Raw genomic sequence first — 15,156 nt, 5'->3', positions numbered from 1 at the left:
GGTGGTCGGGGCATGGGAGGGGCTGCATGAGGGTGTGGCTCAGGCCTCCTCTCTGAGCCCCTGTGTCTGGGTGTCGGAGGGGATGGGGGAGCCATACCTGTGCACTTGCGAGCATTGTCCTCAAAGATGAAGCCTTGGTAGGTGACCTGGCAGGTGTAGGTCTTCTGGGACACCCACTCGCCCTGCGTGATGTTGAGCTCGCTGTGTGTGGAGGTCACCTTGCCCTCCTGTTTGCCAGGGTCAATGTGTGAGAACCTGTCTGTGGCCTTCTGCCCATCCACCAGCCAGGTGACCTCCATGTCACCAGGGACATAGCCGGAGATGAGGCACAGGAGCTGGATGGTGTGGCTGGTGTCACCGGAGGGGTTGCACGAGGAGTGGAAGAGCTTCACGGTGGGTGGAATGAAGTTCATGGCACAAGCTAGGGGTGAAGGTGGCAGTGTGGCATCAGCACCCCCTGAGCCCATGGCACCTGCATGCCAGCTCAAGTCCCCCCCGCTCCTGCTCCCACCCAGCCTGCCCCCTTCCTCCAGCCCGACCCTGGCGCACCGCTGAAGGTCTTGTTGATGGTGGTGGACTCAGCGTGAGCCACACTGCAGGTGAACTTCTGTGTGGCCCACTTGCCCCAGACGGTCACGTGGCTGCTGGTGGTGTAGAGGCCAGAGGTCTGGAGGGTGGCGGGGAAGGTCACGACGCTCTTGTTTAGGGACCCTGCGTCCCAGGTCACAGTCACTGGCATCGGGAAGTAGCTGGTGACCAGGCACCCCAGTGTCACAGACACAGCACTGGTGATGGTGTCCTTGCAGCAGGTGGCCAAGGGGAAGACAGTGGGGGCCTGGATGGTGACTGTGGGGACAGAGGCAGTGTCAGTGCCAGCTTGCAGAGCCCGAGGGAGAAGTGTGGGGCAGAGGTGGGGGGTCGGGCGGAGGGCACTGGGACCCCTCCAGCCTTAGGGGATAGATGCTCGTTTTGGACTCTTGTTCTCTAAGTCTGCTAGGAATGCCCTCCCATGAACCCCTATGTCCCCGCCAGAAGCAGGGGCGTCCTTACCCTTTTCCAGGACACCCTGCCTGCAGCCCTGAGTGGCAGGAATGTGGGGTTCTTGGAAAGTAGAGTTGTCTGACTCGTCTCCTGACCTGTGGAGGCTCCAGGGAGCCTGACTACAGGCCCCATTCATAGCAGAGCCCAGATCAGTCCTCTCCACTCCCCCAGGTGGTGACTCCTCCCTGGAGCCCAGACCCCAGCTCATTCTCCATTCTGCCCACTCAGTCCAGTGAGACCAGTCTACATGGCCTTGCATCAGGATGGCTGAGAGCAGTGATACAAACCCACTCCACACCCAGGCTCACTAGCTCTGCCTGATTCAGACCCGCTCAGGTCCAGGGAGTCCGCCTTGGTCCAGCCTGGCCCACATCAGCCCAGGATACCCAATTTCAAGCAGGCTAACTCATCTGAGTTCAGTCCACAAATTCAACCGAAATCATTCAATTCCGTTTGGCTCAGCCTACCAGCCAGGCTTATTGTCCCTGGTTAGTCCCACTCAGTTTAGCCTCACTGAAGTTGTCCACTGGACCTAGAAACTGTATACCCTGCTTAACTCTGTGAAGCTTGACTCAGGCAGACCAAACCAACTAACTGAACCCGTTTAGCCCAACCCAACCTGGTATAGCCCAACTCAGTCCATGCCCAGCTCAGCCCAGCCCAGCTCAGCCCAGCCCAGCCCAGCTCAGCCCAGCTTAGCCCAGCTCAGCCCAGCTCAGCCCAGCTCAGTCCAGTTCAGCTCAGCCCAGCTCAGCCCAGGTCAGTCCAGTTCAGCCCAGCTCAGTCCAGCTCAGTCCAGTCCAGCTCAGCCCAGCTCAGCCCAGCTCAGCCCAGCTCAGTCCAGTTCAGCCCAGTCCAGCTCAGCTCAGCCCAGCTCAGCCCAGGTCAGTCCAGCTCAGCCCAGCTCAGCCCAGCTCAGTCCAGTCCAGCTCAGCCCAGCTCAGCCCAGCTCAGCTCAGCCCAGTCCAGTTTAGCCCAGTTCAACCCAGCTTAGCCCAGCTCAGCCCAGCTCAGCCCAGCCCAGCTCAGCCCAGCTCAGCCCAGCTCAGCTCAGCCCAGCTCAGCCCAGCTCAGCTCAGCCCAGCTCAGCCCAGCTCAGCTCAGCCCAGCTCAGCCCAGCTCAGCTCAGCCCAGCTCAGCCCAGCTCAGCTCAGCCCAGCTCAGCCCAGCTCAGCTCAGCCCAGCTCAGCCCAGCTCAGCTCAGCCCAGCTCAGCCCAGCTCAGCTCAGCCCAGCTCAGCCCAGCTCAGCTCAGCCCAGCTCAGCCCAGCTCAGCTCAGCCCAGCTCAGCCCAGCTCAGCTCAGCCCAGCTCAGCCCAGCTCAGCTCAGCCCAGCTCAGCCCAGCTCAGCTCAGCCCAGCTCAGCCCAGCTCAGCTCAGCCCAGCTCAGCCCAGCTCAGCTCAGCCCAGCTCAGCCCAGCTCAGCTCAGCCCAGCTCAGCCCAGCTCAGCTCAGCCCAGCTCAGCCCAGCTCAGCTCAGCCCAGCTCAGCCCAGCTCAGCTCAGCCCAGCTCAGCCCAGCTCAGCTCAGCCCAGCTCAGCCCAGCTCAGCTCAGCCCAGCTCAGCCCAGCTCAGCTCAGCCCAGCTCAGCCCAGCTCAGCTCAGCCCAGCTCAGCCCAGCTCAGCTCAGCCCAGCTCAGCCCAGCTCAGCTCAGCCCAGCTCAGCCCAGCTCAGCTCAGCCCAGCTCAGCCCAGCTCAGCTCAGCCCAGCTCAGCCCAGCTCAGCTCAGCCCAGCTCAGCCCAGCTCAGCTCAGCCCAGCTCAGCCCAGCTCAGCTCAGCCCAGCTCAGCCCAGCTCAGCTCAGCCCAGCTCAGCCCAGCTCAGCTCAGCCCAGCTCAGCCCAGCTCAGCTCAGCCCAGCTCAGCCCAGCTCAGCTCAGCCCAGCTCAGCCCAGCTCAGCTCAGCCCAGCTCAGCCCAGCTCAGCTCAGCCCAGCTCAGCCCAGCTCAGCTCAGCCCAGCTCAGCCCAGCTCAGCTCAGCCCAGCTCAGCCCAGCTCAGCTCAGCCCAGCTCAGCCCAGCTCAGCTCAGCCCAGCTCAGCCCAGCTCAGCTCAGCCCAGCTCAGCCCAGCTCAGCTCAGCCCAGCTCAGCCCAGCTCAGCTCAGCCCAGCTCAGCCCAGCTCAGCTCAGCCCAGCTCAGCCCAGCTCAGCTCAGCCCAGCTCAGCCCAGCTCAGCTCAGCCCAGCTCAGCCCAGCTCAGCTCAGCCCAGCTCAGCCCAGCTCAGCTCAGCCCAGCTCAGCCCAGCTCAGCTCAGCCCAGCTCAGCCCAGCTCAGCTCAGCCCAGCTCAGCCCAGCTCAGCTCAGCCCAGCTCAGCCCAGCTCAGCTCAGCCCAGCTCAGCCCAGCTCAGCTCAGCCCAGCTCAGCCCAGCTCAGCCCAGCTCAGTCCAGTCCAGCTCAGCCCAGCTCAGGCCAGCTCAGCTCAGCCCAGTCCAGTTTAGCCCAGTTCAACCCAGCTTAGCCCAGCTCAGCACAGCTCAGCCCAGCCCAGCTCGGTCCAGATCAGTCCAGTTTAGCTTAGCTCAGTCCAGCTCAGTCCAGCTCAGCCCAGCTCAGCTCAGCCCAGCTCAGCCCAGCTCAGCCCAGCTCAACCTAGCTCAGTCCAGTTTAGCCCAGTTCAACCCAGCTTAGCCCAGCTCAGTCCAGCTCAGCCCAGCCCAGCTCGGTCCAGATCAGTCCAGTTCAGTTTAGCTTAGTCCAGCCCAGCTCAGCTCAGCCCAGTTCAGCCCAGCTCAGCCCAGCTCAGTTCAGCCCAGCCCAGCCCAGCCCAGCTCCACACAGCTCAGTGCAGTGCAGCTCAGCCCAGCTCAGCCCAGCCCAGTTCAGCTCAGCTCAGCTCAACCCAGGCCACACCAGTTCAGCACAGTCCAGCTTAGCTCTGCTTATCTCAGCCTAGCTCAGCTCAGTCCAGTCCAGTTCAGCCCAGCCCTGCTCAGCCCAGTCCAGCCCAGCCCAGCTCAGTCCAGCTCAGTCCAGCCCAGCTCAGCCCAGTTTAGCCTGGTTCAGTCCAGCCCAGCCCTGCTCAGCCCAGCTCAGCCCAGCTCAGTCCAGCCCAGCTCAACCCAACCCAGCCCAGCCCAGCCCAGCTCAGTCCAGCTCAGTCCAGTGCAGCTCAGCCCAGCTCAGCCCAGTTTAGCCCAGTTCAGTCCAGCCCAGCCCAGCTCAGCCGAGCTCAGTTCAGCTCAGTCCAGTGCAGCTCAGCCCAGCTCAGCCCAGTTTAGCCCAGTTCAGTCCAGCCCAGCCCAGCTCAGCCCAGTTCACCCAGTCCAGCTAAGTCCAGCCCAGTTTAGCATAGCCCAGCCCAGCCCAGCTCAGCCCAGCTCAGCCCAGTTCAGCTCAGCTCAGTCCAGCCCAGACCAGTTCAGCTCAGCTCAGCTCAGCTCAGCTCAACCCAGGCCAAACCAGTTCAGCACAGTCTAGCTTAGCTCTGCTTATCTCAGCCCAGCTCAGCCCAGTCCAGTCTAGTCTAGCTCAGCCCAGCCCAGCCCAGTTCAGCCCAGCTCAGCCCAGCTTAGTCCAGCCTAGGTCGACTCAGCCCAGCTCAGAATAATTTAGCCCAGTTTGGCCCAGCTCAATCCAGCTCAGCCCAGTTCAACTCAGCCCAGTTCAGCCCAGCCCAGCTCAGCCCAGTTCAACCCAGCTCAGCCCAGCTCAGCCCAGTGCAGCCAAGTCTAGCCTGGTTCAGCCCAGTCCAGATCGGCCCAGCTCAGCTCAGCTCAGCCCGGTTCAGCCCACCCAGCCCAGCTTAGTCCAGTTTAGCTCAGTACAGCCCAGCCCAGCCCAGCTCAGCTCATTCAATCGAGATCAGCTCAGCCCAGTCTCAGCCCAGCCCAGCTTTGCACACATCAGACAAGCTCAGCTCTGTTGAGCCAAGGTAGCCCGTTTGTTTCTCAGCCTAGCGTAGCCCCTGGTCAGCTGGCCCAGCTTTCTCTGGCTCCGCTCAGCTCTGCTCCGGTGAATGCAGTGCGGTTTAGGTTATTCTTGTTCAGCTCGGTGAGCCAAGGTGAGCCAGCCTAGGGAAGTCCAGCCCAGGCTGCCTCAGCTCTGCTCCTTAGACCTGTCCCCGCAGGTCAGCCCAGCCCAGGACAGCCCCCACTGAGGACAGCGTTTCGTCTGACCCGGGCCTTCCTGCCTCCAGCCCCCCAGTGTGGCTCAGATCCCCTGGCTCAGGATGGCCCAGCTCAACCACAAGTGCCCAGCCTGGCCAAGCCTTTTGTATGCAAGGGCAGGGTCGCCCCCCCAAACTCCCGCCTGCCGTACTCGTCCACCAAGCTCATCCCAGCTTCCTCCAGCCCACCTGCTCCTGCATAATCAGCCCAGCCTGGCCCATCTCACTCTACTCAGTGCCACACAGCCAAGTGGAGCCCAGAGGGGCCAGCCTGGCCCAGCTGAGCCTGGGGTAGTTGGACCCTTTCCACATAACTACTACTCAAGCTGCACTGGGCCCAGCCCAGCCAGCCTGGCCCACCTTAACTCAGGCTGGCTCGGGCCGCCCAGCTCACACACGTGTGGGTGTGGGCCAGGCCTGCCCGACACCTGGTCCAGCATAGAAACAGCTCCCCGCTGCTTCCCCTGGACCCTGGGCTAGAGGTCACTGCCCTGGTTCGTTGCAGGCAGATCCATGCCCAGGCTACTGTCCACGCCCTCTGCATGGCCTTTGACCCTCTCAGGCTTGGGCCCTGCCCTAGGCCTGTTGTGTCTGAAGTTCTCAGTCCCTTATCATCCTCGGGTTGGTTCTGGGCGGTCTCTGGCTCCCGTGTGTCCCTGTGCGGGGGAGGCACAGCTGGGAGACGAGCAGTGGCCAGGATGCTCTGTCGCTGCTGGGTGGGCAGTGGCCCTGGGCAGACTGCCGTCACTGCGCTTGGGCCAGTGCCAGTGGCTGGGGTACCTGAGGTAGCTGCCCCTCCTCGGGGGCCCGGCCTGGCCTCCTGCAGCTTCCGGGACCGGCTCCCGGACGGATGAGGTGAATCATTAGTAACCATGGGTGCTATTTTTGCGATCAGACAATTGGGCCTGGGGGGAGGGGAGCTCTGCCTCAGTGCTCTGGCTAAAAATGGGGTGGGAACCCCCAGGGGCCTCAGCGGCCCTGGAAGGTCCCTTTATATTCTTGGGAAGTCTGTGTCGCAACCTCGAGGTCTCAGGTGAGGCTCCTGGGCCCAGGACGAAGTGCACTCCTCTCCACCACCCCTGCTGCCCCGTTCGTGGCCTCTCTCCCTTGAGGCCACGGCGAACTCACTGTGCTGCAACACTCTGGTGGGCACTATGATGCCCCAGGAAGTGGGGAGCATGGGGCCCCGGCACCACTGCTCCTGAGGCAGCCCTTGGGGGACAGTGTCTTTCTTATTTTGTGCTCGAGAAGCTGAGGCCCGCGTGGCCACGTGCCCGAGACGTGGATGCAGGGCTTCCCGGGGGCATGCCACCCTTCTTCCTGTGTCTCATCGCCCGGAGGAGCGAGGCTGGGGGCTGGTCCGGTGGGAGTGGCTCCGGGTGGGAGTGCGCAGGGTCCCCCGCTGGCCGCCCTGGGCTCCCTGCTGGCAGCTGACCTCGCCCGTTGCCCGCACACTTGCTCCTGTGCTACTGCCCTGCAGCTGGGCTTCCTGGGGCTGCCCCTGCTGGGTGTGGCCACTGAGGGCCAGCGGGGACCTGGGGTGGGGGCTGGACGTGGCTCTGAGGTGGCCGGTGGCCGTGCAAGTCCTCTTCAGCCTCCGGAGCCAGGGGTGGATGGTGCCGGGGATCTGTTCTGTGGGTGCCCACTGAGGATGTCTCTCCCTCCCTGTCCCTCTCTCTGCCTGCCCTAAACGGCGCAGTGTCGCCCAGGAGCCCACCCTGACCAGCTGGGTTGGCAGGCTCCCGTGGCCTCCCCTACTCGTGCTCTCAGGGTGCCTCAGGGTTCTGGGGACACACGGCCTGCAGGGGACACGCGACGGCAGTGTGAAGGTGAGGCCCTCGAGCCAGCCCGTCAAGGCCCACACACGTCGTGCTGTGTCAGCAGTGGGCCAGCTGACCCTCAGCCGGGGATCAGAGGCCGCAGGCACCTCCAGAAAGGATGCTCAGGGCCCACAGTCCCGGTGCAGGAGGGCTGCATGGAGGCGGCCTCTGTCAGGCCGGGTGCCCTCAGGGAGACCTTCGGGGTCACTTGGGAGACCTAGAGAGGCTGCTGCCTGGGGCAGAGCCTGGTCCCCGGAGGCCCTGAACGTGAGGCCGGGGGAGACAGGGCCCCTCCGCCCCCACGTGCTTCGGGGGGGCAGAAGGGCAGAGCCCAGTTCCCTGGAAAGGCCGGTGATTCTGAGAGAAACCACAGGGCAGGCAGAGCGCCCCCCGGGAGGCTGCTGCCCCCGCGGGCCCAGGCCAGGTGGTGCCAGGCCGCCTGCAGCCTGCGCACGTGTGAGTGTGCTGGGCTCGGGGCTCCACGGCCAGCCACCCCCCATGCCCCCTACTCATCCTGCCCAGGCTGTGGGCATTGGGGGCGGGGCCTCCGTGCCCAGCCAGCGTCCTGGTTCTACCCCGACGTCGCAGGGGGTGCTGCTGCTGGGGGGCCGGCCTCGGGGTCCCTTGGTCTCGGAGAGAAAGGCCTCCTGTCCCCTCAGTCCCCCCTGCGGCCCTGCGGTGGCAGTCCTCACCCCCCGGGCTGCCCTGCTCTGGCCTCTGCGTGTGTCCTGCCTGCAGACGGGAGACGGGAGACGGGAGATGGGACCTGCTGGGCATGGGTGCTGGTGTGCGTTGGGGGAGCAGGGGGAAGGTGACCCCGAGCCCCAGCCCTTGAAAGGCCCTGCTGATGGTGGAGGGCTGGGTGATGGGCAGTGTGTGCAGGGCGGGCAGGAGCGGTATGGTGTCCAAGGTGCCAGCCCCGTTGTGCCCTTGGCTGTGGGGAGGCCTGGAGTTGGGTTCCTGGACAGGGGACGCTGAACCTTCCTCCTTGGTGAGCCCGCTGAGGGGGGCCCTGGCGTTAAGGCTTGTGGGACAGCAGGGGGCATGTGCCAGCCCCCGCCGAGGGCTGCTGGGAGGGAGGGCCAGGCGCAGCTGCGTCTTCGATGCCTCCGGGCCAGGACGTCGACCAAGGGCGGCCGCAGCTGACCTTCAGATCCGCCACACTCAGCTGGGGCTCAGCTCCCCTGGTGCCCGTGGTGGGGGAGGGTCCCAGAGAGTCCCTGGGTACTGTGACCCCTTGTCGTCCTTGGTTGTGGCCCTGGACGCAGGCCTGGACGCACCTCGCCCTGCTGCTTCCTGAGCCTCCTCGCCCCGGCCCAGGCCCGGCTCCACTCCACACCCGCCCGCCCCGCCAGGATGCCGCTGCCACCGGCGCTCGGCAACGGGCAGCCGTTCTCGAGCGCACGGCGTCTCCTCCTTCTAATGAAATGGCCCCGTTACTAACAGGCGCTGCTCGTCACGTCCGTCCGTCATTCAGCAGACATTCCCGACGTCCACACGGCCGAACAAACACAGGTTGTTGATGCTGAGGCTCCGCCTCCGCAGGCTGCCGTGGGGCTCTCCTGGGGCCCCAGCGGCGGTGCCTTGAGCCACGGAAACGGACGCCCACATCGTGGAAGTGTGGGCCAGGTGTCTCCAGGGCCGGGCGGCCTCTTCCAGCCCGCCTCCCGGGTGTCCCGTGGCCTGGCGGGGCCTCGCTCACTGGGCGCCCAGGCCTCTGCTGGGCCCGTGGGTGTGCGCCACACACCACCCTTTCTCAGTGACAGTTCCGTGTATGTCTTATCATCTGGGGGACGGAGTCTCGGAAACCCCTCGGCCTTTGCTGGTAGTTTCCCGAAATTCTCTCAGCTGCAAGTGGGTCTCAGACATAAATAACCCAACACACAAAGCCAAGTCAGCTGGACTCTGGATTGGGAAGGCGCCACGATTGTCAGTCGGGAGGCGAGGGACACGCAGTGGTGCCGCCCCGCTCGCGAAAGCGGTTTTCTCCACACACTCGGGGCCTTTGTAGGTCCGTTGCCGGAGCTGCCATTTCTTGGACATTCCTCCTTCGGTAAGTCGTGGATTGGTGTGAATCATGCCGTGTGTGTGCTGGCACGTTCTCAGCAGGTTTTGCGGACCCAGCGCCACACGACCGCCTGCTGTGTGGGGACCCGGTGCTGCCCCCGCCGGTTCCCGAGAGCCGTCTGCATTCTGCCGCCTCGTCGTTGTACGCGATTGTGTCTTCTGCAAACAGTGACCGTTTCCCATCGTCCCTTCCGTCCCAGCAGCGCGCTTTTCCTCCTTCGTCACACAGCCTGGCCGGGACCTCCGATAACATGCTAGACGGGCATGTCCAAACAGTGCTGGTCGCACGGCTCCCAGGAAAACGTTTGCGCTGTAATCTAACACCCACAGATCCATTATTAGCAGGGAACACACGTGCGCGACCCTTCCGCACGCCTGTTGTGTGTTTACTTGCGTAGCTGAAGCATCTCCACACACGACACCCACTTGGCGCGTTCAGCGCATTGCTTGTGCTGTCTGAGCCCGACGGATTTCAGGGTCTGCAGGTGGGTCCTGTCACACATTCACCGTGACCCGCGCCCTGGCCTCATCCCTGGTTTGACGGAAACACAGCCAAAGTCGAGGCGCCACACGTCCTTGCCGTAGCCTCATCCCTCCTTTCCCGCGTCCTGTGGGTTAACGCAGCACGTTTGAGTATTCCGTCCGAATCTCTGCATCAATTCTGTAGTTACACTTATTTGTGTTCTTTTCAGCGAATCCTATGTGCGCCCTGAACTTGGAGGTGAACTTACAGGTGGTGTTTTGCTTCTTTACGTAAGTGAAAAGCACGGGGGAGGGGGGCATAGACTCATGGGGGGGCACGTAGACTCACCCGCGGGGGAGGGGCAGGGTGTAGACTCACCCGCGGGGGAGGGGCAGGGTGTAGACTCCTTGGCGCCCTGCTTGGCGTGCCTGCTGCTGTCTGGCACTTTGCAGTTACGCATGTTCTGGGCCCACAATACGCAGTTACATTTTTTACTTTATTTTTCTGTTTATTATTATTAATTTTAATGTTTTTATTTATTTCTAGGAGAGAGAGAGACAGTGTGAGCAGGGGAGGGTCAGAGAGAGAGGGAGTCACAGACCTAAAGAGGCTCCAGGCTCTGAGCTGGCAGTCAGCACAGAGCCCGACGCGGGGCTCGAACCACGAACCGCGAGATCATGACCTGAGCCGAAAGTCGGACGCTCAACCGACTAAGCCACCCAGGCGCCCCACATTTTTTACTTTAAACAATCAGTTACCTTCTTAAGAAAGTTAGAGGGAAAAAGGTACCTTTTCTGGGTCTGCCGTCTCTGGCGCTCCTTCCTTCCACGGACCCGAGTGTCTGCTGGCTCCGGGGTCTCTGGGACCCTTACTTTGGCTGCGGCCCTGGGGACGCTCTCAGGACTTCTGTGGATCAGCCTACGTCTATGACCCGTTTCTGAAAGGTATGAACTTGGACCTAGAAGTGCACATTGACCGCCCCCCACGCGGCACGTACAGACGCCTCCTGCTGCTTCCCGGCCAGCATCTTCCCCGCGGGACGTCTGTTCCCTGCGTGTACTGTCACTTTTCTGTGCGTGCGTCTGTCATGCCTGTGGACACGTGACACGCAGGACACACAGACACTGTGTCCATTTTCTGATACGCATTTGAGTGTTCTGATCTTTCTTATACTTCCCTTCCTGCCGCTGAGCTCGTCAGGGTTTAAAGCCATGCGGATGGTCCCTTCCAGGCCTAGAACGCCCTGCGCGACTTTGAACATTTGAACGGTAGCTGTCTCCGCGTCCCTGTCCGATAATTGGGTTGGCCTGCCTGGGCCGCTCTCGCGTGGACCGTGGCTCACACTTTCTCATTTCTCCGCGTATCTGGTCACCGTCGTGGTGCGCTGGGTGTCATGGCTGTCATGAGGCACAGCCTGTGGGTTTCGTGCTCTTCCTCGTTTATGGAAGGAGGTCGGCCTCCGTTTGGGCTCAACTCCGAAATCTGTCTGCCAGGCAGCGGGCAGTAGTGGAGCCGGCGCTCCTTCGACCCTGGGCGGGGCGCGTCCGGGGCCCTGTGGGGCTCCTCCACACACCCGGGCAGGGGTGGGCCAGGGCGTGAGGGGGCTTTGCGTGCGGACTCTCGGTCCCGCTCGGTGTCTCCCTGCCTTCATTTCCAGCCGCCTGAGCCGCCAGCCGAGCCCCGGGACCTGGCCCTGTGTCTGGATGGCTGTGCGCTGCCCTGTGTTCCCGCCACACCCGTCGCACCAACGGGGCTTTGCCCGCAGACCCGTCTGTCCAGGGCACAGTCCTCCCCGGGGCCCGCCGGCTTCTGCTCATTCTGCAGTGTCGGGGCGCCTGGGGGCTCAGTCGCTTACGCGTCCGACTTCGGCTCAGGTCTTGATCTCAGGCTTCGTGGTTGGAAGCGTCGGGCTCTGTGCTGACAGCTCAGGGCCTGGAGCTGCTTCGGATTCTGTGTCTCCCTCTCTCTCTGACCCTCCCCTGCTCACGCTGTCCCTCTCTCAGAAATAATTGGACATTAAAAAATTTTAAAAATCACTGTCTGCTGTGCCCTGTTTCCACTTTCTATTTGCTACCTGGGAAGGTTTAGTCTGATAGAAACCACTGCACTGCCGTTGGAATCGGAACCACTTTCTCTCCTGTGGCTTTTCAGAAATTTTCACTTCTCTCGTCACAGGTGGGGCGTAGTGTCCCTTCTGTACGCTGGAGAGCTGTTAGGATATCATCTGTGAAACATCTGTTCAAGCCCTCGTCCGTTTCTCTGCTGAATCGTGTGACTTTCCCAACGGATTTGCAGCAGTGCTCTGCACATTCTGGATATTCTGAGAGCAAAGTATGCTTAGACACTATTTTGCAAGTCGTAGAAAGGGACCCAGAGTTTACTTCTTACAGGGGGCACCTGGGTGGCTCCGTGGATGGAGTGTCTGACTCTTAATTATGGCTCAGGTCATGATCACAGACAAGGTCGTGGGATCGAGTCCTGCTCTGTGCCGAGGGTGGCGCCTGCTTGGGATCCTCCTTCTCTCTCTCTCTCTCTCTGCCCCTCCCCTGTACACTCTCTCCCTCTGCAAATAAAGAAAGATTACTTCTTAGGTCTTCCGTGGAAATAAAGTTACCGCCTTATACACCTTTGCAGGTGATTTGATTCAATGTGGACTCTGAGGTTGTCGTGGTCTTTGAGCTGTTTTAGTCAACTTCTCTCCTTTGGAAGGACAGCGGATCCTTCCCTGCCTCCATGGAAAAACCCAGGTGGTGTATAACCACCTTTTCAGCATTCTTCATTCAACTATATGAAGTAGATAGTTTGGATTCTACTTAATTAATGGGCTAGATACAAACCTTCGAAAGGTGTTCATCATATGTCCACCTGGGACTCACGATCATAGCAAGTTTTGGAAACTCTCCCTCACCGTGGCACAAATGTCTTCTCCCATGTGGCCCCACTTATCCAGGGTCCTGGGGTTCTGTGGCCTGGGCGGGCAGGAGACCAGGCGCTGAGGAGCAGACCCCCGGCTGCCCCGCGGTCCCTCAAGGCTCTGCTTCAGGGTGAAGCTTCCCCTGCCCCACAGACGGGCTGCTCCGTCAGGGGGCCTCACACCCCCGATCTCTGCGCTCATGGCACCGGCCACAGCCGCCCTTCCTTGTTTGTCGACGGGTTTACTCGGCGTGTGCCTTTGTCCTGGTCTGGAGCCGCCTTGTGGTCAGAGGGCACGTGTGTCTCATTAGCACAGTGCCGACGTCTGGCGGTGGTGGCGCGGGCGCCCGCGGCGAAATCGCCCTCCAGCACTTAAGGGGTGTCCCCTTCTCAGACCTGACAGCGCTCTGTGCTCTCCGCACGTCTCTGGGCTGGGGGGACCTTCCCCCGTGACCTGTCCCCAAAGGCAGGGACTGGATGTGGAGGGGGTTCGGGAGCGTCTGCAGGAGGCAGTGTGGACAGAGGACAGAACAAGAGCTCTGGGGTTAGGAGACAGGGGCGCACCCCCTACAGGCAGGGGCTGCGGGCTCAGCACGGCGTCCCCTTCGTCTCCTAGGAAGCAGTGGGCCAGCCTCTTGCACTGGGGCGCGACGGGAGAGCACGTCCCTGTGGCCGTCAGTCTTGCATGCTCCCTCAGCTGGGCTATTCACACAGCTGTCTACCTGCGCAGGTAGGTCAGTGGACTGTGAGTAAGGGACGTTACCCTCCATAGCGTGGGGGGCCTCACCCATCAGCGAAGGACTTAAGAACAAAGCTGAGGTTTCTGGCAGAAGAAGGGATTCTGCCCCAAGACTGCAGCATTAGGTCCTGACGGGGCCTCCAGACCCCGGCCAACGCCCCCCCGGCACACAAGCCCGTTCCGTGAAGCACAGCCCGCTGTGTGAGCGCGTGTGTCCAGCTCCGTTTCTCTGCGTCTGCAGCTTGCCCACGCGTCTGGGTTCTGTCGCTCGCGAGAGCCCCGCCTCGTCGTCTGAAGGCGGCAGAAGTCACAGCAGCGTGTGAGTGTGCCCGACGTGGCCGTCTCCACACTGCACGCCTGCTTGTGAGTGTTCTCCGCGTGGTGGCTCCTGCCCGGACGCGCCCCGGGCGGCGGGGCCCAGCCTCCTGGGCGCACTTGTCCACCAGCACTGTGTTTGCGGCAGTTTGTCTGCGCCTTCTCTGTTCTGGGGTCCAGGCCACAGGAGCGGGGGTTTTCCGGAACACGCTGTTCCCAGTCAGAGGAACAGAGCGCCAGTGGCCCCTGCTCCTGCTGCCCCCACAGACTGCACGCTCGCGTCGCGGGTGTGGGGGCTGGACACCCCACATGAGGCGCCTGCAGGCGTGGTGTCGGGGGGGCCCTTCCTGGCTCCCGGATGGCGTCTTCTCTCTGCACCTCCTCGGGCTGGAAGGGGTGAGGCAGCTCGCTCTTTCCTAAGGGCACTAACCCCATCCATGGGGCTCCACCCGGGTGACCTCGCGTGCCCCGAAGCCCCACCTCCTAACAGCATCACACGTGGGCTCAGGATTTCCACACATGGACTCTGGGGACACAGACGTTCAGTGAGCGGCAGCCTCCCCACACCCACCCCGCCGGCGCTGCCTCTCGGGGCCGCCGTGGGTGCAGGGTGCAGGCTGCCAGCTGGTTCCTTGTGAGTGGGGGAGGAGGGTGGGTCCGCGTGGGTCCCCGGAGCACGGAGTGAGGTCAGCCCGCGGGCAGGTGTGTGTGTGAGGTGCAGGTCGAGGGGTGAGCTCAGGCAGGGGGACATGCGGAGAGGTTTGTGTGTGAGCTGAAGCCCAGGGTAGGGGGCTTCCAGGGGGCTGGCAAGCGGGAGGAGATGACCTCGGGGCTCACACAGGAGCAGCCGGCTGGACCTTAGGGGGTGTGCAGGGGCTGCATGGGGAGGCGTGTAGGTGTGTGTGGGTCACGGGGGGCCCAGGGGGAGGGAGGGGTTCCAGGCTGAGGACACCGGGGAACCTGGGGCCTGGTGGGAGGTGGCTCTCCAGAGCAGGCGTTCCTGCCCTGAGGGCGGAGGGTATGGTCGGCTCCGTGTCCAGCGAGGAGGGCGTGGGCGCAGCCGGCTGCAGAGGAGCCCTGCGTTCCTGTGGGCGGGTGGGCAGGATAGAGTCTGGTCAGTGGTCCAGGGACGGGGTGGGGGCAGGGCCTAGGGACCGGGAGGAAGGCGGTGTGGTCGCCTGGAGCCCCCAGGCTCCCCGAGGGCCAGGGCTTCTCCCCACGCCCCCTGTCTTTGGTGTCCCCCCCACTGGTGAGGCCGCCCCTGCCCCGCGTCGGAATCTCTCTCGCCCACAGGGGCCGGGATGGCACTTCCTGAGCAGCCCGAGGCACCGTGGCCGCGCTGGCCAGGACTGGGCCTCGGGCTGGGCTGTTGACCTGCCCTCTCAGAGCCCACTCCCCACTCCCTCGGCGTCCCCAGAAGACCGCAGCCCCTCGTGCTGGCCTCCCTTCCCCAGCGCCCTCTGGTCCTTCCGCTCGAGGTGTGCGAGTCTCCTGCAACCCGCACAGGAGTTGGACCTGAGACCAATCTCTCCAGGACCTGAGACCCTGGTCACCGCGAGGACAGAATCCCGAGTCCGTCAGGGCTGGCCATCATTCCCATGGCCTCCTGACACCAAGGGACCGCCCGTCCCCAGTTGGCGTCTCCCCGGAGAACTTGATCTTTCCCGCCCCTCCCCCCGGTGGTGGCGTTCA

At 63.0% G+C, this 15,156-nt stretch overlaps 1 gene segment (V, D, J or C); it reads right to left on the bottom strand.

Annotated features, from left to right (window-relative positions):
- The window catches only part of LOC144223173 (immunoglobulin heavy constant epsilon-like), an 8,301-nt gene extending 2,280 nt beyond the window's left edge, over nucleotides 1-6,021 (bottom strand). The window contains 3 exon segments of the C gene segment in view: nucleotides 98-421; nucleotides 550-876; nucleotides 5,928-6,021. Of these exon segments, the coding sequence occupies nucleotides 98-421; nucleotides 550-876; nucleotides 5,928-6,021 (745 nt within the window).
- Between the last annotated feature and the right edge of the window lie 9,135 nt (nucleotides 6,022-15,156).

The sequence above is a fragment of the Crocuta crocuta genome, unplaced genomic scaffold, assembly GCF_008692635.1.
Source record: "Crocuta crocuta isolate KB4526 unplaced genomic scaffold, BGI_CrCroc_1.0 scaffold569, whole genome shotgun sequence".
NCBI lineage: Eukaryota > Metazoa > Chordata > Mammalia > Carnivora > Hyaenidae > Crocuta > Crocuta crocuta.
Note: the sequence above shows the minus strand (reverse complement) of the source record. Positions and strands in the feature narration are given on the sequence as shown.